We start from the raw sequence: 24,817 nt of genomic DNA, 5'->3' as shown, positions 1-24,817 counted from the left end.
GTCCATCTTCTGTCTCTGGTCTGTCTCTGTGTCCATTCTGTCTCTGTGTCTGTCTATGTCTCTGTGTCCATCTCTGTCCCTCTGTGTCTGTCTCTGTGTCCTGTCTCTTTGTCTTTGTGTCTGTCTATGTCTCTGTTGTCCATCTCTGGTCTCTGTGTCTGTCTATGTCTCTGTGTCCATCTCTTTCTTTGTGTCTGTCTATGGCTTCCTGTGTGTCCATCCTGCTTTGTCGTCTGTCTCTGTCTCTGTGTCCTCTCTGTCTTTTGTGTCTGTCTCTTTTCTTTGTGTCTGTCTCTGTCTCTGTGTCCATCTCTGTCTTTGTGTCTAACTTCAGGATCTGAAGAACAAGATGGTAGCTGCAGCCTCTGATCCCTGTGTTGGAACAGTACAAGACAGACGCCCAGCTCATCTCCTCCTTTAAAGAGGAAGATCAGAAACCTGTCCATGGTGCTCACCGCCATTCAGGAGGATGGGGGCATACGACTATGACGAGCTCTACCAGAGGGTCCTCAGACTGGACAGCAGGCTGCACAACTGCATGGGCAAACTCAGTGAGTAGAACCAGATCAATATCGACTGCATGGGCAAACTCAGTGAGTAGAAACCAGATCAATATCTGCTGCATGGGCAAACTCAGTGAGTAGAACCAGATCAATATCGACTGCATGGGCAAACTCAGTGAGTAGAACCAGATCAATATCGACTGCATAGGCAACATCAGTGAGTAGAACCAGATCAATATCTGCTGCATGGGCAAACCTCAGTGAGTAGACCAGATCAATATCGACTGCATGGGCAAACTCAGTGAGTAGAACCAGATCAATATCGACCTGCATGGGCAAACTCAGTGAGTAGAACCAGATCAATATCGACTGCATGGGCAAACTCAGTGAGTAGAACCAGATCAATATCGACTGCATGGGCAAACTCAGTGAGTAAGACCAGATCAATATCGACTGCATGGGCAACTCAGTGAGTAGAACCAGATCAATATCTGCTGCATGGGCAAACTCAGTGAGTAGAACCAGATCAATATCTGCTGCCATGGGCAAACTCAGTGAGTAGAACCAGATCAATATCTGCTGCATGGGCAAACTCAGTGAGTAGAACCAGATCAATATCGACTGCATGGGCAAACTCAGTGGTAGAACCAGATCAATATCGACTGCATGGGCAAACTCAGTGAGTAGAACAGATCAATATCTGCTGCATGGGCAAACTCAGTGAGTAGAACCAGATCAATATCGACTGCATGGGGAAACTCAGTGAGTAGAACCAGATCAATATCAGCTGTCATGGGCAAACTCAGTGAGTAGAACAGATCAATATCTGCTGCATGGGCAAACTCAGTGAGTAGAACCAGATCAATATCTGCTGCATGGGCAAACTCACGTGAGTAGAACCAGATCAGTTATCGACTGCGTGGGCAACTCAGTGAGTAGAACCAGATCAAATATCTGCTGCATGGGCAAACTCAGTGAGTAGAACAGATCAATATACGACTGCATGGGCAAACTCAGTGAGTAGAACAAGATCAAATATCGACTGCATGGGCAAACTCAGTGAGTAGAACCAGATCAATATCTGCTGCATGGGCAAACTCCAGTGAGTAGAACCAGATCAATATCGACTGCATGGGGAAACTCAGTGAGTAGAACCAGATCAAATATCGACTGCATGGGCAAACTCAGTGAGTAGAACCAGATCAATATCTGCTGCATGGGCAAACTCAGTGAGTAGAACCAGATCAATATCTGCTGCATGGGCAAACTCAGTGAGTAGAACCAGATCAGTATGCGACTGCGTGGGCAAACTCAGTGAGTAGAAACCAGAATCAATATCGACTGGATGGGCAAACTGTAATGGCTGTCAAAGTGTTCTCCTCCTCAGACGAGGAGGAGCATGGATCGGCCAAGATGCGGATTGGTAATTGTACATGTTTAATGTAATAACAAGAAACACTACAAACTACAAAACACAAAACGTGACATACCTCAAAACAGTCCTGTGTGGTCCAAACACTGACACAGGAAACAACCTACCTAAATATGATCTTAATTAGAGGAACGCAAAAACACCCTGCCTCTAATTAAGAGCCATACCAGGCAACCCTAACCACATAGAAACACACAACATAGAATGCCCACCCAAACTCACGCCCCTGACATCACACACATACAAAACAACAGAAAACAGGTCAGGAACGTGACAGAACCCCCCCTCAAGGTGAGAACGCGCGGGCGCACCAGCACAAAGTCCAGGGGAGGGTCTGGGTGGGCATCTGACCACGGTGGTGGCTCAGGCTCCGGACGCTGTCCCCACACCACCATAGTCACTCCCCGCTTCTGTATCCCCCTCCCAATGACCACACCTCCAACTAAAACCACCTAAATGAAGGGGCAGCACCGGGATAAGGGGCAGCACCGGGATAAGGGGCAGCACCGGGATAAGGGGCGGCAGGTCCTGGCTGAGGAACTCTGGCAGGTCCTGGCTGAAGGGACTCTGGCAGGTCCTGGCTGAGGGACTCTGGAAGGTCCGGGCTGAGGACTCTTGGCAGGTCTGGCTGAGGGACTCTGGCAGGTCCGGGCTGAGGGACTCTGGCAGTCCGGGTGAGGGACTCTGGCAGGTCCGTGCTGGAGGGACTCTGGCAGGTCCGGGCTGAGGGACTCTGGCAGGTCCGGGCTGACGGAAGTCGGCTCTGCGCGACTCGCTGCGTCGGCGAAGGCTCTGGCTGATCCGGTCTGGCGGAAGGCTCTGGCTGATCCGGTCTGGCGGGAAGGCTCTGGCTGATCCGGTCTGGCGGAAGGCTCTGGCTGATCGGTCGTGGCGGAAGGCTCTGGCTGGATCCGGTCTGGCGGAAGGCTCTAGGCGGCTCCTGTCTGGCGGATCGGCTCTACGGCTCCTGTCTGGCGGACGGCTCTGTAGGCTCATGGCAGACGGGCGGCTTTGCAGGCTCAGGGCAGACGGACAGTTCAGACGGCGTAGGGCAGACGGGCAGTTCAGACGGCGTAGGGCAGACGGCAGTCAGACGCCCTGGCAGACGGGCAGTTCAGGGCGCCGCTGGCAGACGGGCAGTTCAGGCGCGCTGGGCAGACGGGCAGTTCAGGCGCCGCTGGGCAGACGGGCAGTTCAGGCGCCGCTGGCAGACGGCAGACTCTGGCCGGCTGAGACGCACTGTAGGCTGGTGCGTGGTACCGGAACTGGAGGTACCGGGCTAAGACACGCACCTTCAGGCTAGTGCGGGGAAAACAACAGGGCACACTGGACTCTCGGGCGCACTCTAGGCCTGGTGCGTGGTACCGGAACTGGAGGTACGCGGCTGAGGGCACGCACCTCAGGCGGTGCGGGGAGAAGGAACAGTGCGTACAGGGCTCTGGAGACGCACAGGAGGCTTGGTGCGTGGTGCCGGAACTGGAGGCACTGGGCTGGAGACACGCACCATGGGAGAGTGTGTGGAGGAGGAACAGGGCTCTGGAGATGCACGGAAGCCTGGTGCGTGGTGTAGGCACTGGTGGTACTGAGCTGGGGTGGGAAGGTGGCGCCGGATATACCGGACCGTGAAGGAGGACACGTGCTCTTGAGCACCGAGCCTCCCCAACCTTACCAGGTTGAATGGTCCCCGTAGCCCTGCCAGTGCGGCGCGGTGGAATAGCGCGGCACTGGGCTATGCAGGCGAACGGGGACACCACCTGTAAGGCTGGTGCCATGTACGCCGGCCCGAGGAGACGTACTGGAGACCAGATACGTTGGGCCGGCTTCATGGCACTCGCTCGATGCCCAACCTAGCCCTCCCAGTGCGGCAAGGTGGAAATAGCCCGCACTGGGCTAAGCACGCGTACTGGGAGACACCGTGCGCTTTACCGCATAACACGGTGTCTGACCAGTACGACGCCCTCTCACTCCACGGCAAGCCCGGGGAGTTGGCTCAGGTATCCTACCCGGCTTCGCCACACTCCCCTTTAGGCCTCCCCCCCCAAGAAATGTTTGGGTGAGCCTCTCGGCTTCCAGCCTCTCATACGTGCTGCTCCTCATACCAGCGCTCCTGGGCCTGTGGCTGCCTCCTTCTCCTCCCGACGAGAGCGGCGATTCTCTCCCACCTTAGCCAGGGTCCTCTCCCATTGAAAATTTGCTCCCAACTCCATTCCTCCTCTCTCCATTGCTTTAGTTTCTTGCCCTCCTTCCTCAATCCGCTTGGTCCTGTTGTGGTGGGTGTTTCTGTAATGGCTGTCAAAGTCGTTTCTCCTCCTCAGACGAGGAGGAGCATGGATCGGACCAAGATGCGGATTGGTAATTGTACATGTTTAATGTTAAATAACAAGAAAACACTACAAACTACAAAACAACAAACGTGACATACCTCAAACAGTCCTGTGTGGTCCAAACACTGACACAGGAAACAACCTACCTAAATATGACTCTTAATTTAGAGGAACGCAAAACACCTGCCTCTAATTAACGAGCCATACCAGGCAACCCTAAACCAACATAGAACACACAACATAGAATGCCCACCCAAAACTCACGCCCCCTGACCATCAAACACACATCAAAACAACAGAAAACAGGTTCAGGAACGTGACAACAAACTCAGTGAGTAGAACCAGATCAGTATCGACTGCATGGGCAACTCAGTGAGTAGACCAGATCAATATCGACTGCGTGGGCAAAACCCAGTGAGTAGAACCAGATCAATATCGACTGCGTGGGCAAAACCCCAGTGAGTGATCAGTTGTACCTGCAATGTGCTCATATATAAACTCTGCAATACTTGTGGGATACCACAAGCAGTATTAGCAAACCGCTTTCACGTGCAGTCAGTACCTATGGCCAATGATTGAGTCCGATATGACTGCCTGAGGCCCTAGAGCTGAGTGTTGTGCTTGTTCCGCAGCCTGGTTTTAATATGTACAGCGTTGTTCAGTAAACTCTCACAGTGGCGCAGCGCGATGAATTGGCTTGAGAAATCTAGTAAGACGAGGAGGAAAAAACAGTACATCTTACAACTGCATTTTTTATTAACAGCATGTGGGAAATTAATGAAAATCACTGGACCTGTAAATAAAAGACATCTGGCACCCGGTTGGAGGCATGGTTGACTGACCCACAGGCCTCTCAGAGAAACAACAGGGTGAGTTATGGGATGGGGAGTGGAGTGGAGGAGTGGGAGGTGATAGCTTTGTCTGCGGGTGTGTCTGGTGTTAACAACATCTCTGTTTTGTTTCCGGATCTACTAAGGAAGGATTTAATCAATAATCAAAGACTGTCATGACCTAATATCATGGGGTTGGTTTTCTTCTAGTGGCTTCTGGGATGGAATATTCAAGTAGCTTTTCTGATGCAGAGGATAATTTATTTTGATTCATGAGGCCTTGTGTAGTGGTTCAGGTATAGATTTATAATGCTTGGTAGTCGTTCAGGTATTAATTTATAATGCCTTGAGAAGTCGTTCAGGTATTATATTTATAATGCCTTGGGAGGTCGTTCAGGTATTACATTTATAATGCCTTGGAAGTCGTTTCAGGTATTATATTTATAATGCCTTGGGAAGTCCGTTTCAGGTATTAGATTTATAATGCCTTGGGAAGTCGTTCAGGTATTAATTTATAATGCCTTTGAGAAGTCGTTCAGGGATCTATATTTATAATGCCTTAGGAAGTCGTTCAGGTATTAGATTTATAATGCTTGGGAAGTCGTTCAGGTATTATATTTATAAGGCCTTGGGAAGTCGTTCAGGTATTAGATTTATAATGCCTTGGGAAGTCCGTACAGGTATTATATTTATAATGCCTTGTGAATCGTTCAGGTATTAGATTTATAATGCCTTGGAAGTCGTTCAGTATTATAGTTTATAATGCCTTGAGAAGTCCGTTCAGGTATTATATTTTATAATGAATTGGGAAGTCGTTCAGGTATTATATTTATAATGCCTTGGGCGGAAGTCGTTCAGGTATTAGATTTATATATGAATTGGAAGTCGTTCAGGTATTAGATTTATAATGCCTTGGGAAGTCGTTCAGGTATTAGATTATAATGAATTGGGAAGTCGTTCAGGTATTATATTTATAATGCAATTGGGAAGTCGTTCAGGTATTATATTTATAGATGAATTTGGGGAAGTCGTTCAGGTATTATATTTATAATGCCCTTGGGAAGTCGCGTTCAGGTATTAGATTTTATAATGAATTGGGAAGTCGTTCAGGTATTATTTTATAATGAATTGGGAAGTCGTTCAGCGTATTATATTTATAATGCCTTGGGAAGTCGTTCAGGTATTAGATTTATAATGCCTTGGGAAGTCGTTCATGTATTAGATTTATAATGAATTGGGAAGTGTCGTTCAGGTATTATATTTATAATGCCTTGGAAGTCGTTCAGGTATTAGATTTATAATCTTTGGGAAGTCGTTCAGGTATTAGATTTAAATGCCTTGGGAAAGTCGTGTTCAGGTATTAGATTTATTAAGCCTTGGGAGTCGTTCAGGTATTAATTTATAATGCCTTGGGAAGTCGTTCAGGTAATAGATTTATAATGCCTTGGAAGTCGTTCAAGCGTATTTAGATTTATAATGCCTTGGAAGTCGTTCAGGTTATTAGATTTTATAATGCCTTGGAAGTCGTCCAGGTATTAATTTATAATGCCTTGGGAAGTCGTTCAGGTATTAGATTTTAATAATCCCTTGCGGAGTCGTCAGTAGGTATTATATTTAATAATGCCTTGGAGAAGTCGTTCAGGTATTATATTTAATAGCCTTGGAAGTCGTTCAGGTATTATATTTATATGATTGGAAGTCGTTCAGGTATTATATTTAATTATGCCTTGGGAAGTCGTTCAGGTATTAGATTTATAATGTCATTGGAAGTCCGTTCAGCGTATTATTAATATGCCTTGGGAAAGATTTTGTTCAGTAAGTATTATTAAAAATTTATAAATCCATGCCTTTGGGAAAATACTGTTCAAGAAGTATTAAATATTTATACTGAAAAAATAGAATTGGAAGAAAGAACGAAAGATCGTTCAGGTATATAATATTCTATACATGAATCTTGGGTCAACGCCTCGGATATTTCAGTCAGAATTTTTTTAAAAATAATAACCCTGAACCCGACTTTGTATTTTTTATTATTATATTATGACTTTTTGGGATAGTTTTTCGTTCAGTCCCGCTATCTAAGAAGATTCATAATACGTCTTCGGAGTTATTAAAGAATTAATAATCGTTTTTCACCCCTAATACCTTGAAGCGACCCTTGTATTATTATTTTTAATCAATCCCGCAAATTGGGAAGAAGGTCCGGGCTTCCAGATTTTTTGTATTAAATAGAAATCTTAAATGCCAATTGGGTGCATTAATAAAGAAATCGTGTTCAGACCCTGTATAGAATGATAATATTAATACTAGACAGCTGAATTGGGAAGTTTTCCCAAATTTCTTTCCAGATGATAAAATTAATAATAATTTATACATATGAAAACTTCGAGCGTTTAATCCCAAATTTAAATTTTATAAATCAGTTCAGGTATTAATATATTATTATATAAAACCCTATGAAAAAAAAAAAGTGACTTCCCCAAGGGCCAATTTAAATTATATGAGGAAGTCGCTTCCCAGTGAAAAAAAAAAAGATAATAAATATATCAAATAGAAAACATTATATTTAATGTTCCTTTGCCGGAAGCAAATAGTCGCATATCAGTTGTAATTAAATATATTAATATGCCTTTGGGAAGTCGTATACAGTAATTATATAGATTTTACTACTATAAGAACTATGGGAAAAATCCGTAACTGCAGGTAACTTTAGATCACTCTCCCTCCACAAGGATAATAGTGCTTATAGAATGATAGTTTTAAATCTCGTTTTTACACAGTACCCTGGTATATAAATTATAAGAATAAGATGCAGAAAACTTTTTTTCCCGGCGCCACCAAAGAGCATATTAATACATGTTAGTATACAAAGTATTTAGATATTACCTCAATTGGCCTATAGGGAAGGATCCGTCTCCACTAGGTTTTCAGACTTATAATGCCCTTGGGAAGCTCGTTCCAGCCGTATTAATAAATTTTTCATATGAAAATTGGGAAGTCGATTCATAGATATATAATTATTTATAAAATTGCCTTTGAGGGTGAAGAAATTAATCTGTTCAGGTAATAGTATAATTATAAATGTCTTAGGGAAGTCCGATTCAAGAATACCGGTATTCATGATTGTAATAATAAGTATTCGCGAGAACCACCGTTTCCCCGATACAAAGGCCAAGTAATTAAATAATTAATATTATTAAAAAAATAATGATTATGGAATGAAACTCCTTTTATAAACCGGAACCTGTTTATTTTTTTTTTTAGATTTTCCCTATCCCCAAAGGGCCAAATAGTCTTTTAGGGAAAAGAATTATATCAATATTACCTTCAGGTATTTGTTATGGTAACTAGAACTGTACTTGGGACCATGCTCCTTCAGCCGTATCTATATTTTAATGCCAGGCCCCTTGGGAAGATCGTTTAGTATACATCCCTATACCTGAGAAAATGTATTAACTTTGATCATTTACCCCTCAAGGGCCGCTTGGAACGAATTCGTAATCAGTCGTATATATATTTTATATCATGATGAACCGCACCGACCCCTTTGTTGTTGTGTAGCCCAACGCCAAAAGGTCCAGATTCATGTATTCAGTGTTTTAAATTATAATCCCTTATATTAATGACACCATGAAAACGATTAGGCGATAGTTTCGCCCCATATCGTTGTCCACGCCCCAACCCAGATATTTTTATAATAAAAATAATTTATCCATAAAATAAATAGCCCCTTTGAACGAAACCCTTTGGGGTAAGTCCTCGCTCAAGGCTCAGCCATAATCTAATAATTTATATGCATGTTCTTGTGGAAGTCCGTATCAGGTATTAGAATTATAATATGCCTTGGAAGTCGTTCAGCCGTATTATCATATTATAATAAAATGATACTTTTGGGATACGTCGTTAAATTCAGGACGTCATTCAGATTTATAATATGTCTTGTGGGAGAAAGAAAGGACTTTTCGTTCAGTGGTATTCACTCATTTATAATGGCTTCGAAATGAAGTTTTCGTGCAGGATATTTAAATTAAATTATTATAATGCCTTTTGCGGATAAGTCCGTCAGCTGTATTGTACGGTATTCATACCATGCCTTGGGAAGTAGTATCAGGGTACAGTGCTTGCAAAAGTATTCATCCCCTTGCCAATTTTTCCTATTTTTGTCATATTCAACCTGTAATTTAAACTTAATAGATTTTTATTTAGATGTCATTGTAATTGGAACATAACACAAAATAGTCCAAATTGGTGAAGTGAATGAAAAAATTACTTGTTTAAAAAAAATTAATGAATGTAAAAGTTGTGCGTTGCTTATGTATTCACCTCCTTTGCTAATTGAAAGCCCTAAATGAAGATCTGAGTGCAACCAATTAACCGGTTTCAAGAAAGTACCAACTCATTGTTAACTAAAAAGTCCACCTTGTGCATCTGGTGGCCATATGATCCTGTCACATTGATCTCAGTATATTATTCATCTATTGCTGAAAGCCCCCAGGTCTGTTAACACCCTAAGTCAAGGGGCCACCAAGCAGGTGGCACCCTATGAAAGAACCAAGAGCTCTCCAATACAGGTTTTTGTTGAGAAGTTACAGATCGAGGGTTGGTTATAAAAAAATTTATCCCAAAACTTTGAAACACGCCCAACACGCACCTATTTAAATCCCAATTATATAAAATTTAAGAATATGCGTGACGCACAACAAACCTACAAGATGAGGGCCGCCCACCAAACTCAAGAGACCCAGAGCAACGGAGGGCATTAATCAAGAAGAGGCAACAAAGAGACAAAGTAAACCCTGTAATGAGCTGCTATAGCCACCTATACTTTAAGCCGTTCCTTCTCACAGAGCTGGGCTTATATGGAAGAGTGGCCAGGTAAAAAAGCATGGCTTAAGAATAAAAATAAGGCAATCACCGTTTGGTTTTCTTCAAAAGGACCATTTTTGGGAAGTCTCATCCAAACCATACAGAAGATTAGGTACTCTGGTCAGATGAGAACTTAAAATGGAGCGTATTTTGGGGCCATACAATGGATACGCTAATGTCTGGCAGCAAAACACTCAACACCTCTCATCACCGCGATGAACTTACCATCCCCACATGTGAAGTCATGGTATGGCATGTCTGCCAGATGATTTGACGACTGGGGACGGAGGTATCCACCTTCCAGCAGTTTTACAAGCTGACCCTAAGCAGTACTGCTAAAAGCAGGACACTACGAGTGGGTAAGGGGGAAATGTAATGTTCTTGGAATGGGCCAGGTTTTCCAAAAAAGGCCCCCCAAAAAAAAACAAACTTTGTTGTTTCGTTTGTGTTTGCTTTTGTGTATGTTTGCTGTTTTTTATTGTTATAGTGTGAGGGTTGACGATACCAAGTTAGCCCCTCTGTCGTACTGTAGGATAGAATGAGTTACGGTCTATGTTTCTTTCTGTTTTTGTGTAGGCTTTCTGTGATTATTGAGGACGTGATCCTAGAAATACTGTCGTCCTAGAAGTTTTTCGCGCCGGGTCTGATGAATGAATAAACAGGGACAAGTGGCTTCGAGTCAATGGTCGGGAGATATGTTATTTTTATGGTTTTTGTTTTTTGGTGTCGGTTGTTGTTTTTGTTGGTGGTAAGGGTGTTTTGCGGGGTTCGCCGGGGGTTATTTTTTTTATTTTTGGTTTTGTTCCGTGCAGGGCCTTGTTGGTTTTCTTCGGTTTGGCATGGTTTTTTTTTTCTTGTTTCGTGTTTTTGTTTGTTTTTGGCCGGTTAGTGTTGGGTTGTTGTTTTTGTGAACCTAATCCAATTGAGAAATCGTGGTATTGACTTTAAGATTGCTGTATCACCAGCGGAACCCGTCCAACTTTGAAGGAGCTGGAGCAAGTTTTGTCCTTGAAGAATGGACAAATACTCCAGTGGCTAAGATGTTGCCAGCTTATAGAGACATACCCCAAAGAGACTTGCGACTGTAAATTTGCTGGTTGCAATATAGGTGGCTTCTAATTCAAAGTTATTTTGACTTTGGGGGGGTGAATCTGTTATACACTTCTCAACTGTTTGTTTCACCTCGCAAAATTTTTATTTAGCATCTGTCAAAGTGGTTAGTGATGTTTTATTGTATAATATGAATTACCAACCCCCTCCCACGGAACAAAAAGGAGTATATTTTTAATTCCAGCAGTTGTAGAGACAACACCATAGGAAACACATACAAGGGGCGTGAACACTTCTCCCGCAAGCCACCTGTCACCTAGTCTCGCAAAAGCTTTTTGAGAGATGGAGAAGAAGAGAATTCACCTTTCCGTAGAGAGATAATTATAAAATGTATGTAATATGACATGTTAACTCAGAATCATGTTCAAAGGTTTCCTATACATTATCAGCTTTCCATGCCCTTATTTGCATCTTATCATTTAGAACATAGGCTCTGGTACAGGTGGACAGCTACACCCAACAGTATATTTTATTGTTCCGTTGGAGTAGCAAGTACCATAGGACGAACTTTGTAGCCTTAACGTGGTTGTACTTCGAACCTACAACCTCCCGTTTAACCATGGGGAGGAGGCCCGGTCACGTGGCGTACAACTGGATCCCTGTGACTACACAACAGTACTGCAAGTAACATACATCGGTGAAGTACCAAGTTTATTTGAGACCGCAGGTCGGAGTGCTGGCTCAGCGGAGACTCTGGATTCGCCCGGCTTGCACTATATCTACCTCCTACGTCTGGGACGAACTACCTCCGACCATCTGATTGTCATGCGCGCTGGAGGCTGGGAATGTGGGTGGTTCGTACGCACTCAAATCAGAACGCGGGAAGTACGTCATACGCCCAGTTCATGATGGACCCGCCGACACCCTGGGATGAGCTGGCCAGCCAGACCTGGAGCACACGGAATACCGGTCCAGACGGATAACGCGGGGAGAATCTTATAATGGATCTGCGGACACGTGCTACATCACCAACTTCACCTTGACGGGTGCTTAAAGTTTGGACACTACTACTAACTCCACCAAGACCGTCCAGCTTTTGATGGAGTAACAGACAAGAAAATCCGCTTCTTGTTTTCCACTAACCAGTTATTTTCCATTGTCCAGTGGCTCGCGCTCACTAAGTATTGACGCCCAGGGAGAGTTTGGCGCCGGTCTCATGGCTGTGGGAATTACAAGTGGTACATCCAGGCTGATCGTCAATGGTCTATCTCTGTATTTTCATCGTCGATGAAACACACGGAACGATAGACGACTCCTAGAGCACACGGGAGAGAATATTGTCACAAGTCCTCAATTAGGACACCGTTAGGGAAAATAGACAACTCAGCAAAGGCAAAAGCGCATTCAATTGTTCGTCGATACATAAAAAAGTGACCTTTGTTATAACTTACAACCTTGGTTCATTTGGGGTTGTACCCTCACCTCCTCCCTAAAAGTGAATGCTGTCTCTGCTTCTATTTACATTTGCCAAATTTTATTGGAGGGAGAATTGCTCTTTTTTTGGTTTATTTTTTCTGGGCCAGATTACAACTTGTGAGTTGTGACGTGAACACGTGACATGTAAATGTCATAGATTTTCTTATTTTATCTTTTTCTTTTTTTTTTTTCTTTTCCCATCGCTGCTGTAAAATTAGGTAGTTTTAAACTGTATGGCCTTATTCCTTGCTGTTCTTTACTATTTCTTCTATTGATTCTTCTTCTTTTTTCCATCGCTGGGCTACGAAAATATGACGCTTACAATGATGTTTCGCTATTTATTTTTTACATGCTGTTTCTCTTTATCAGTTCTCTGGGAGAGAATTCTCTTCTTTCCCATTCCGCTGCTCGAAAATATGTTGACTGGGTACTTATATTGTGCCTTTTTTTTTACTGCTGTCTTTACTTATTTTCTTAATTGAAATCACACAACAATTCCCCTAATACACGCGTCCCCCCCTCGCGGGGGGTCTCCTCGCTCTTTTCTCTCCTTTTGAGAAAATTAAGAGATAGAGAGGTGGTTTTAGTCTATGATATGTTGTTTGTTGACTATATTGTCTTGGGTCTTTTGTATTTGATTTACGATTGCATATCTAGAGTGTTTGTACTTTGCTTTAATGTTTTTGTGCCTGTTCCAGATCCTCTATTCAGGTTATCGGTTGCACATGTGTGGTTGTTATGGCGTTCTACTTAATAGTTATAGAGAGGTCCCGGGTTAAGGTCCTTCCTTCCAGAGTAACTTTGCTGCCATGTTACAAGGAAATTGTGACATGTCTTGGTATTTTTATTGGGAATAAACATCTGTGGGTAACAATTTGTTATGTCTTTCTATGCTCGAGAGCATATATAGTAAAAAAAAATTTGTTATTAAAATACTGTATCAAAAGTGTATTCAGGTTTTTATTTGTGTTTTCAAAGGCATTACTTCTTAATAGCATAAAATGAAACTGACCAATCCAAGCACCAAGTATTCAAATGCTTTTTTATCCTGTAATGAAAATCATCTTGATATACATAAAGTGCACTTGTCACGTTTGTTGAATGGTCGGATCAAGGCGCGCCGTGATTTGAGTCCACATCTTTAATTTAGTGAAACTTCAACCCACAACAACAACAAACACGAAAACAAACAACGAAACGGTGACCGACGTGGTGCACAACTCAGCATACACCAAAATCAATATCCACAAAGCAGGTGGGGACAGGGACACCTTACGTATGATCCCCCAATTAGAGACATCGATAATCAGCTGCCTCTAATTGGGACCAACTCAATCCCAAAACATCAGAAAAAGAATCGACTAGAACACCCCTAGTCACGCCTGATCTACAACACCATAGAGAACCAGGGCCTCTCTATGTCCAGGGCGTGACTGTACTAAACATTAACACCTGCTCTTTCCATGACAGACTGACGCAGGTGAAATCCAGGTGAAAGCTTTATGTCCCTTATTGATGTCCCTTGTTTAAATCCCACTTCAATTAGTGTAGAATTTTTTATAAAAAATGTTTCCTTTTATTTAACTAAGGCAAGTCAGTTAAGAACAAATTCTTATTTTCAATGACAGCCAGGAAACAGTGGGTTTTAATGCCTTGTTCCAGAGGCAGAACGACAAGATTTTAACCTAGTCAGCTCGGGGATTTGCGAACTTGCGAAACTTTCGGGTTACTAGTCCCACTTCTCTAACCAATAGGCTACTCTGCAGGGGAGGAAAAAGGGAGGAGGAGCAGGTTAAAGAAGGATTTTTCCGCCTTGAGACATGGATTGTTATCTGTGGGCCATTCAGAGAGTGAATGGGCAAGACAGAAATGTAAGTGGTCCTTTGAATGGAGTATGGTAGTAGTGCCAGGCACACCGGTTTGTGTCAGAATTGGCAACGCTTCTGGGTTCTTCACACTCAGCTGTTTTTCTGTGGTATCAAGAATGGTCCACCAACCAAAAGGACATGCAGGCCAACTTGACACCAATGTGGGAGCATTGGAGTCAACATGGACAAGCTTTCCTGTGGAACGCCTTTCGACACCTGCAGAGGCCATGGCCCGACAGTAAGGGGGGGAGGCTGCAACTCATATACTCTCACACAAACGCACATGTGCCACACACACACATACACCAAACACACACATTGTTGTCACGCTCAACATGTTCTGCCAGCATCTTGACATCTGTTCTACCTGTAGTCTGCCTGCATCAATGATGTCTTGTTCTAGCCTGTAGTCCTTGCCTGCATCATGATGTCTGTTCTACCTGTAGTCTGCACAGCATCGTGATGTCGTTCTACCTGTAGTCTGCCTGCATCACAGAGACATAGGCAGACACAGAGACAGAGATGGACACAGAGACAGACACAGAGACAGACACAGAGACAGACACAGAGACAGATATGGACACAGAGACATAGACAGACACAAAGACAGAGATGGACACAGAAACAGAGACAGACACAAAGACAGAAACAGACACAGAGACAGACACAGAGATAGAGACAGGCACAGAGACAGACAGAGACAGGCACAGACAGAGACAGGAAGAGAGGAGAAAAGAGACTATGCCATAATGGTAGAAGAGAAGAGGCCATAATGGTAGAAGGAGAAGATAGAAGTGGCCATAATGTTAGAAGGAGAAGATTGAAGAGAAGAGGCCATAATGGTAGAAGGAGAAGAGAGAAGGGAAGAGGCCATAATGGTAGAAGAGAAGAGAGAAGAGGCCATATCGGTAGAAGGAGAAGAGAGAAGAGGCCATAATGGTAGAAGGAGAAGAGAGAAGGGAAGAGGCCATAATGGTAGAAGGAGAAGAGAGAAGGGAAGAGGCCATAATGGTAGAAGGAGAAGAGAGAATGTTCTGTACTTTATTGTATTCTAGTGCTGTAATGTTTTGTACCTGGAAGTTCCTGGTTATAATGGTCTTCCTGTTGTCTTCTATCTGTCTGAGCGTGGTCTGGAGCCCTTTCATCTGATTCTCCATCTTCATGACGTACTGGAAGTCCCTCTGGGTCCGCAGGTTCAACACCTCAATGGACTGGGACATGTTCTGCACCTGGACCAGAGAATACAACTACCTCCAATATGTTCTGGACTACAGCAAACAGAAGCACATTCAATCTAGCCTAGTCGACCCAGATCTGTTTGTGTTTGGCATGACGGCCATGACCAGAGGAGTTGTCGAGACAGCACAGACCAATCTGGAACCAAGCAAAATTAAATCTACTCAACCTTCTCAAACAAGAACTGAGTTTACAGTAACCGAAAGGATGCTAGATCGAATCCCTGAGCTGACAAGGTACAAATCTGTCGTTCTGCCCCTGAACAAGGCAGTTAACCCACTGTTCCTAGGCCATCATTGTAAATAAGAATTTGTTCTTAATTGACTTGCCTAGTTAAATAAAGGTTAAAATTAAATAACAATTACACAGACTCCAAACTAACTTGAGATTTGTATGTGTAACTCAGATTGAGGTGTAACAATCCTATTCTCCCATTGACAACAAAGCATGTCTATATGGAGGTTAAAGACTGAATTACATACACACACCCCAAGGCAAGTTGGAATTCAGCCCTGTTCGAATACTGTATTTGAGCATGTCAATGCCTATTCCCCCTCAGGAGACTGAAACGATTTGGCATGGGTCCTCAGATACTCAAAAAGTTCTAAAGCTGCACCATCGAGAGCGTCTTGACTGGTTGCATCACCACTTGGTATGAGAACTGCTCGGCATCTGAGGGTAGTACGTATGGCCCAGTACATCACTGGGCACAAGCTTCCTGCCATCCAGCAACTCTCTATACCAGGCGGTACCGCTTGGAGCGCAAATTCTAGGTCCAAAACGCTCCTTAACAGCTTCTACCCCAAAGCCATTAAACTGCTGAAAAGTTAATCAAATGGCTACCTGGAAATTTTTCATTGACCCCCTTTATTGCGTTGCTGCTACTCGCTGTTTATTATCTATGCACATTGACTCGGTACCAGAACCCCCTGTACATGTATATAGCCTCATTATTGTTAATTGATTGTGTAACTTTTTTCTTGCTTTAGTTTATTTTTTATTTGAAAAAAAATGTTTCCCAAATATTTTCTTACTTAAAATTGTTTGTCTGAATTGTTGGTTAAGGGCTTGTAAGTAAGGATTTCACGGTAAGGTGTTGTATTTGGCGCAATTGACAAATTGGCGCAATTGACAAATCTCAGTCATGAGATTACCTTTGGATCCTGAGTCATGGGATTACCTTTGGATCCTGAGTCATGGGATTACCTTTGGATCCTGAGTCATGAGATTACCTTCGGATCCGGAGTCATGGGATTACTTTTGGATCCTGAGTCATGGGATTACTTTTGGATCCTGAGTCATGGGATTACTTTTGGATCCTGAGTCATGGGATTACTTNGGGATTACTTTTGGATCCTGAGTCATGGGATTACTTTTGGATCCTGAGTCATGGGATTACTTTTGGATCCTGAGTCATGGGATTACTTTTGGATCTGGCGTCATGGGATTACGCCCATTTTTCATCCCAGTCTACAAGACACTAGCAAAACCCAAGCCTACTGTACTTGATAGTAAGAGCACTCACTGCTGCCACTAGTGGCTGGACAGATGTCCAATTCCGAAGTCAATCTCGAGTGATCTGCCTGAGCTGACATGGGGGCTAATTGTGTGACTGTCAGGGAAAAACTGCTGATGCACACCAACATTTTGAAATTGCACCTAATGCTCAACAGTAAATTGAGACACTGACTGAGTTACAAAAATAAATATACAGTATATATATTTTTCATTTGGGGTGTTGGGGGCCCCCTAGCAGACACAGGGCCCTAAACTGTCGATTATGCCTGGAGCCGGCCCTGATAGAGTATATACTGTATGTGTCTGTATTGCTTTGTGTGTGACCTTCTCCAGTAGCTGGCGGAGCTGTCTTCCCTTGGCGTCTCTGGAGCAGAGGTTCTGTTCAGGTGCCACCACCGTGCAGATACACCGCCCGTCAGTATCCTGGGCTGAGCTGTACACCTGCCAACCCTCCTTAGGCCCGATGGTCTACACACACAAACAAACACACAAACAAGAAAATATCAGTGAAGGGAATCAGTAATCTGGATAAATGACGTTGGACGACAGACAACATTTTTCAATGTGAACTGGTAGCTAGATAATCATATAGCTAGTGATAGAAAGGGATAGATATGTCAAATGTTATTGTATACCGTGCCTTGAAAAAGTATTCATCCCCCTTGGCGTTTTTCCTATTTTGTTGCATTACAACCTGTAATTTAAATTGATTTTCATTTGGATTTTATGTAATGGACATATACACAAAATAGTCTGAACTGGTGAAGTGAAAAGTGGTGCGTGCATATGTATTCACCCCCTTTACTATGAAGGCCCTAAATAAAATCTGGTGCAACCAGTTACCTTCAGAAGTTACAAATTTAGGTGTACTTTATTTAAGTGTCACATGATCTGTCACATGATTTCAGTATATATACACCAGTTCTGAAAGGCCCCAGAGTCTGCAACACCACTAAGCAAGGATCACCACCAAGCAAGCGGCATCATGAAGACCAAGGAACTCTCCAAACAGGTCAGAGACAAAGTTATGGACAAAGTTATGGAGAAGTACAGATCAGGGATGGGTTATAAAAAAATATCTGAAACATTGAACATCCCACAGAGCATCATTAAATCCATAAATAAAAAATGTAAAGTATATGGCACCACAACAAACCTGCCAAGTGAGGACCACCCACCAAAACACAACGAACAGGCAAGGAGGGCATTAATCAGAGAGGCAGCAAAGAGACCAAAGATAACCCTGAAGTGGGCTGCAAAGCTCCAAAGCGGAGATTGGAGTATCTGTCCATAGGACCACTTTAAGCCGTACACTCCACAGAGCTGGGCTTTACGGAAGAGTGGCCAGAAAAAAGCCATTGCTCAAAGAAAAAAATAACCAAATACGTTTGGTGTTCGCCAAAATGCATGTGGGAGACTCCCCAAACATATTGAAGAAGGTACTCTGGTCAGATGAGACAAAAATTTAGCTTTTTGGCCATCAAGGAAAACGCTATGTCTGGTTCAAACCTAACACCTCCCATCACCCCGAGAACCCCATCCCCACATTGAAGCACGGTGGTGGCAGCATCATGCTGTGGGGATGTTTTTCATCGGCAGGGACTGGGAAACTGGTCAGAATTGAAGGAATGATGGATGGCGCTAAATACAGGGAAATTCTTGAGGGAAACCTGTTTGAGTCTTCCAGAGATTTGAGACTGGGACGAAGGTTCACCTTCCAGCAGAACAATGACCCTAAGCATACTGCTAAAGCAACACTCGAGTGGTTTAAGGGGAAACATTTAAATGTCTTGGAATGGCCTAGTCAAAGCCCAGACCTCAATCCAATTGAGAATCTGTGGTATGACTTAAATATTGCTGTACACCAGCGGAACCCATCCAACTTGAAGGAGCAGTTTTGCCATGAAACTGAAGCAGTTTTGCCTTGAAGAATGGGCAAAAATCCCAGTGGCTAGATGTGCCAAGCTTATAGAGACATACCCCAAGAGACTTGCAGCTGTAATTGCTGCAAAAGGTGGCTCTACAAAGTATTGACTTTGGGAGGGTGAATAGTTATGCTTGCTCAAGTTGACTGTGGGCTGTTTTTCATAGTTCGTGCTAGGCCCCATCGCTCCAGTGAAGGGAAATCATAATGCTACAGCATACAATGACATTCTAGACAATGGCCACATGCACAAAGTGAGGTCCATACAGACATGGTTTGTGTGGAAGAACTTAACTGGCCTGCACAGAGCTCTGTCCTCAAAACCATCAAACACCTTTGTGATGAATTGGAACGGTAACTGTGAGCCAGGCCTACTCGCCCAACATCAGTGCCCGACCTCACTAATACTCTTGTGGCTGAATGGAAGCAAGTCCCTGCAGCAATGTTCCAACATCTAGTGGAAAGCCTTCCCAGAAGAGTGGAGGCTGTTATAGCAGCAAAGGGGGGGGGACCAACTCCATATTAATGCCCATGATTTTGGAATGAGATGTTCGACAAGCAGGTGTCCACGTAGCTAGCTTCCTTATACACTACATATTCAAAAGTAAGGAAATATTTTACTTTTTTTCTAGACATATTTAACCCTTTATTTTTGCTGCCACAAAACTACAGCGCATTAGGAAAGTCCTCAGACCCCTTGACTTTTTCCACATTTTGTTACGTTACACATTTCGTTATTCAAAAATGTATTAAATTAATGTTTTTCCTCATCTATCTACACACAATATCCTATAATGACGAAGCAAAAACAGCTTTTTAGAAATGTTTGTAAATGTATAAAATATAAAAACACAAAAATACCTTATTTACGTAAGTATTCAGAGCCTTTGCAATGAGACTCGACATTGAGCTCAGGTGCATCCTGTTTCCATTTATCATCCTTGAGATGTTTCTACAACTTGATTGGAGTCCACCTGCGGTAAATTCAATTGATTGGACATGATTTGGAAAGGCACACACCTGTCTATACAAGGTTCCACAGTTGACAGTGTATGAGGAAAAACCAAGTCATGAGGTCGAAGGAATTGTCCGTAGATTTTGTCGAGGCCCAGATCCTGGGAATATATTTATTTATTCATTTCTGCTGCATTGAAGGTCCCCAAGAACATAGTGGCCTCCATCATTCTTAAATGGAAGAAGTTTGGAACCACCAAGACTCCTCCTAGAGCTGGCCGCCCGGCCAAACTGAACAATCAGGGGAGAAGGGCCTTGGTCAGGGAGGTGACCAAGAACCTGATGGTCACTCTGACAGAGCTCCAGAGTTCATCTTTGGAGATGGGAGAACCTTTCAGAAGGACAACCATCTCTGCAACACTCCACCAATCAGACACTTACGGTAGAAAGGCACATGACAGCCCACTTGGAGTTTGCCAAAAGGCACCTAAAGGACTCTGACCAGGAGAAAAAAGATTCTCTGGTCTGATGAAACCAAGATTTAACTTTTTGGCCTGAATGCCAAGCGTCACGTCTTAAGGAAACCTGAAACCATCCCTACGGTGAAGTACGGTGGTGGCAGCATCATGCTGTGGGGATGTTTTTCAGCAGCAGGGACTTGGAGACTAGTCAGGTTTGAGGGAAAGATGAACGGAGCAAAGTACAGAGAGATCCTTGATGAAAACCTCCTCCAGAGCCCTCAGAACCTCAGACTGGGGCGAAGGTTCACCATCCAACAGGACAACGACCCTAAGCACACAGTCAAGAAAACGTAGGAGGGGCTTTGAGACAAGTCTCAGAATATCCTTGAGTTGCTCAGCCAAAGCCCTGACTTGAACCCGATCAAACATCTCGCTCCCCCATCCAACTTGACAGAGCTTGAGAGGATCTGCAGGGAAAAAAGGGATAAACTCCCCAAATACTGGTGTGCCATACTTGTAGCGTCGTACCCAAGAAGACTCGAGGCTGTAATCGCTGCCTAAAGTGCTGGTGCATCAATAGACACATCTTTTTAAGGAATACAGACAAACACATTGACATGTCTGTCTTATTTTTCTCCATTCCTTTAAACGTGCAGCTCTCAGAAAACCATCCCATTAAAACATTAATCATCGGTCTGTCACTTCAGAGAGAGAGATAGAAAGAGAGAGAGAGAGAGGAGAGAGGAGAGAGAGGAGAAAGAGAGAGGGGGAGAGATGGTGAGAGAGGTGAGAGAGATTGTGAGAGAGAGGAGAGAGAGGGAGAGAGAAGAGAGCAGAGGGAGAGAGGAGAGAGAGAGGGAGAGAGGAGAGAGAGGTGAGAGAGATTGTGAGAGGAGAGTGAGGGGAGAGGAGAGGGGAGAAGAGAGGAGAGAGGAGAGAGGGAAAAGAGGGAGACAGAGAGGAGAGAGAGAGAGGAAGAAGAGAGGGGAGAGAGAGAGAGAGGAGATGGGAGAGAAGAGAGGAGAGGGGAGAGAGGACAGGGAGAGAGAGAAGAGAAAGAGAGAAGAGAGGGAGAGGAGAGAGAGAGGAGAGAGAAGAGGAGAGAGGAGAGAGGCAGGGAGGAGAGAGATGCGGGTGTGAAATAGCACCCCAGATGCTTTTGCAGGGAGTTTAAACTGTGCTGGTCCACTGAGGATGGGGCTGCAGCAGGGGTGGCTCCATGGCTCTCGTGAAAGGTATTTTGTGAGAATGATTAATGACCACTCATTGGAGTGTAATCTTCTGTGGGAAACCAATGTAGTCTTGTATCAGATCCTCCTCTATCTAACTTACAGAGAGATCTGGAACCATAGTGTACTGTGTATTGATGCAGAGAGAGATTATGTCAGTGTGTGAGACAGAAAATGCCCTAAAGTTCTCAAAATGTTGCATTCCTATTTTTTTTATCCTCTGTGGACTTTTTATGAACTGTGTCCTAACAGTGTTACTTGATGTACGTTTGAACTGGGCTAATAATATGCAAGACACTCCTGTAGCAGAGCTACCGTCAACACCTTACCGCCCACAGGAAACAAACTAACAGACAGTTCATAGTGTTGAAGAGACGAATGATTAAATAAACAACGCTCACACAACACACACACACACACACACACACACACACACCACACACACAACACACACACACACACACACACACACACACCACACACACACACACACACACACACACACACACACACACACACACACACACACACCACACACAACACACACACACACACACACTCATACACACCACACACACACACACACCACACACACATCAAAAAAATAAATGCACACGACATCAGGAGGGCTACCTCGAACGTCTGAAAATTGTTTTTAAAGAACTGAAAGATTCAAAAAGCAGCCAATCATTTCAGGTTCCGGTATGTTGGCAGCGCGGTGGGAATTCAGCGACCTACTCGGCATTACACAGCTGCGCTAAAAGATTACTGTGCTCTGTTGGAAACACTTTCATAGATAACTCTGACACATTTTTGAAACAGAAGAATGGCTCTCTCACTCCGGCCCGCATTTCAAGCTGCGTTGAACTTACGGATGATAAAGCTCAGCTCAGTAATCCATACCTTTGTACTGCTGAGTTGTCCATAATGTTGCATCAAAGTGTGCGTTATACAGGGAGGTTGCGTGACACAATGTAAGTACTATTTTAATGTCCCCCTAACTGCCGTGAATACCTCTGTTGATCCTAAGCTATTGTATTGAGTATCATGTGCCTATGAACCAGTTAGAGCTGTTTAGCACTGAGGTTGTGTGTCGTCCTACGTGGAATTCCCCTGTGTGCAGCTCAGCACCGTGTCTTTAAGCTCGCAATATATAACTCATGAGCATGTCCTACTTTGCTGGATTAAGCTTCCCCAGTAATAGCATTCAGAATCAATTCAAGCCAACGGCAGCCAGAGTGTTATGAAAATAGCCCTTAACATAAGTAGATAAGAAAGAGTTCATGGAGAGTCATATACTTGCTTGCAACATATGACATTCATCATCTCTAACTCTTGTTCTGACAGCTCAGATAATACCTTTGGATGATACAGTGGTAAGCAATAACATCTGTTAAAACATTTACCGAAAAATTACAGATAATCCAATGTCACACCTTGTAACAGCACGGTGTTGGCAGTCTATATATCAGAACCACATTCCTGTAAAGCTTAGAGGCATCTCATGGTTTAAAATATTTTAAAGTAACTATGGCTACAGGGTTTCATTCTGCCTCAACTAAAGCCCATCTCGGTGGGAAGCTGCCTATAGACCGACCAAGTGCTAACATCAGTGGTATTGGATAATATGTGTAAATGCTTGATAATATATGTGATATCAAAGAGGAGGTATTATTTTCTGGGTGATTTAAATATTGACTGGGCTTTGCAGAATCAAGCTGCATGCCGTGCAGCTCAAGGAAACAGCTTCAACTGAAAAGTGGCCTGCAGACTTAGTGCCTGCAACTGGTTTAAGGTTATCCGTATACTATCAGGATACGTTACAAACAGCAACAGGAAATGAAAACATAACATGCATTGATCATATCGTTTTATTCGCTAATGGTTGCAGAAATTAGCTTTAAAGTGTATCGAAGTCCATTGGATTTCGTGAATATAGTAGCCATGTCTAGGAAACAAAGTTCCCAAGGCTGGTGCCTAATTAGAGTGTATAATGAAGGTCATACAAAGATGTTTGTAGTGCGTTCTTATGGTTCGATGATAGTAAAAGAATATTTGCTGGTCCTGTGGTGTTGTTGTAGGGACCAAGCCAGATGCTGCCAACTTGCACACTTTTCGTGAAATTGCTTATCAAGTTAAGGCACACACCCTTAAGAAATTACTGTAAAAACTGTTAAATTCCCTGTGGATTGATGTGGATTGCAAAATGATTATGGTGTCGAGAAGGTAGTGATGTTGTAGATGATGCTATGTGCATAAAATAATCTGAACAGCCTAACAAAACCGATTGGCAAACGTAACTGCAACTGTGGAGTACATCATGTACTAAACTAACTAAAAATAAACTATCTATGAAACAAAACAGAATGATATAAAGATGATAGTAAAAAGCTTTGGCAGGACCTGTAAATTGACATTTTGGAAGAAACGGCAAACTAAGCTCCATACATTGCCACTGAAATGATGGCTTGTTACAGCATAAGACCAGGACGCACTAGTGTGTTCAACGTACGTATTTTAATGTGATGAGTTTTGTAAATTATAACTGGGCAAGATTAGCAAAATTTAGGCATGAATATGCGCAGCACAAACCGCCATAATTGTACTTTAATCGTAAGTGAGGTGTGGAGAGGTGGAAAACGTACTGTTGTCTAGTCAGCACTGACAAGCCAACCAGGGTCTGACAACCTGGTGGACAATACTGAGGAATAGCAGATGATATTGGCACTCTATTTGCCATGTCTTATTTAGCTTACTAGAAAAAATAGTGTGCCTCAGCCTGGTAAGGGAAGCAAAAGTCATTTCCGCTACCACCCAGGAATAGTAAAGCTTTACTTGGCTCATAGCCAACCCATCAGCCTGTTCCACCCAATTGTGTTTGCCCCGATACAATCTATTTAAGAGTAAAAATTGACAACAAACTTTCAACCACTTATATGGAAGGACATTCAACAAGCACAGCTGACTTCACAATGATTGGCTTGAGAGAATTTATGATAAAATATGTGAGGCTGTTTTGTTAGACTTAGTGTTGGCTTGCATTATCTGATCATTAATTGCTGCTGGAAAATGTATGTGTTTTGCTTTACACCCCTGCTAATATTGTGATAAAAGTTTGCCTGTCTAACAGAAAGGAGGGTGTCTTT

At 43.3% G+C, this 24,817-nt stretch overlaps 1 protein-coding gene across 1 annotated transcript in view; it reads right to left on the bottom strand.

Annotated features, from left to right (window-relative positions):
- Positions 1-14,819: 14,819 nt before the first annotated feature.
- The window catches only part of LOC112071506 (noelin-3-like), a 30,525-nt gene continuing 20,527 nt past the window's right edge, over positions 14,820-24,817 (bottom strand). The window contains exons 2-4 of the mRNA XM_070439417.1: positions 17,428-17,571; positions 15,423-15,578; positions 14,820-14,834 (exon numbers count right to left, since the gene is read on the bottom strand). Coding sequence (XP_070295518.1) covers positions 14,820-14,834; positions 15,423-15,578; positions 17,428-17,571 — 315 coding nt within the window. The remainder of the gene's footprint in view (positions 14,835-15,422; positions 15,579-17,427; positions 17,572-24,817) is intronic.

Source organism: Salvelinus sp. IW2-2015, unplaced genomic scaffold (assembly GCF_002910315.2).
Source record: "Salvelinus sp. IW2-2015 unplaced genomic scaffold, ASM291031v2 Un_scaffold1625, whole genome shotgun sequence".
Classification (NCBI taxonomy): domain Eukaryota; kingdom Metazoa; phylum Chordata; class Actinopteri; order Salmoniformes; family Salmonidae; genus Salvelinus; species Salvelinus sp. IW2-2015.
Note: the sequence above shows the minus strand (reverse complement) of the source record. Positions and strands in the feature narration are given on the sequence as shown.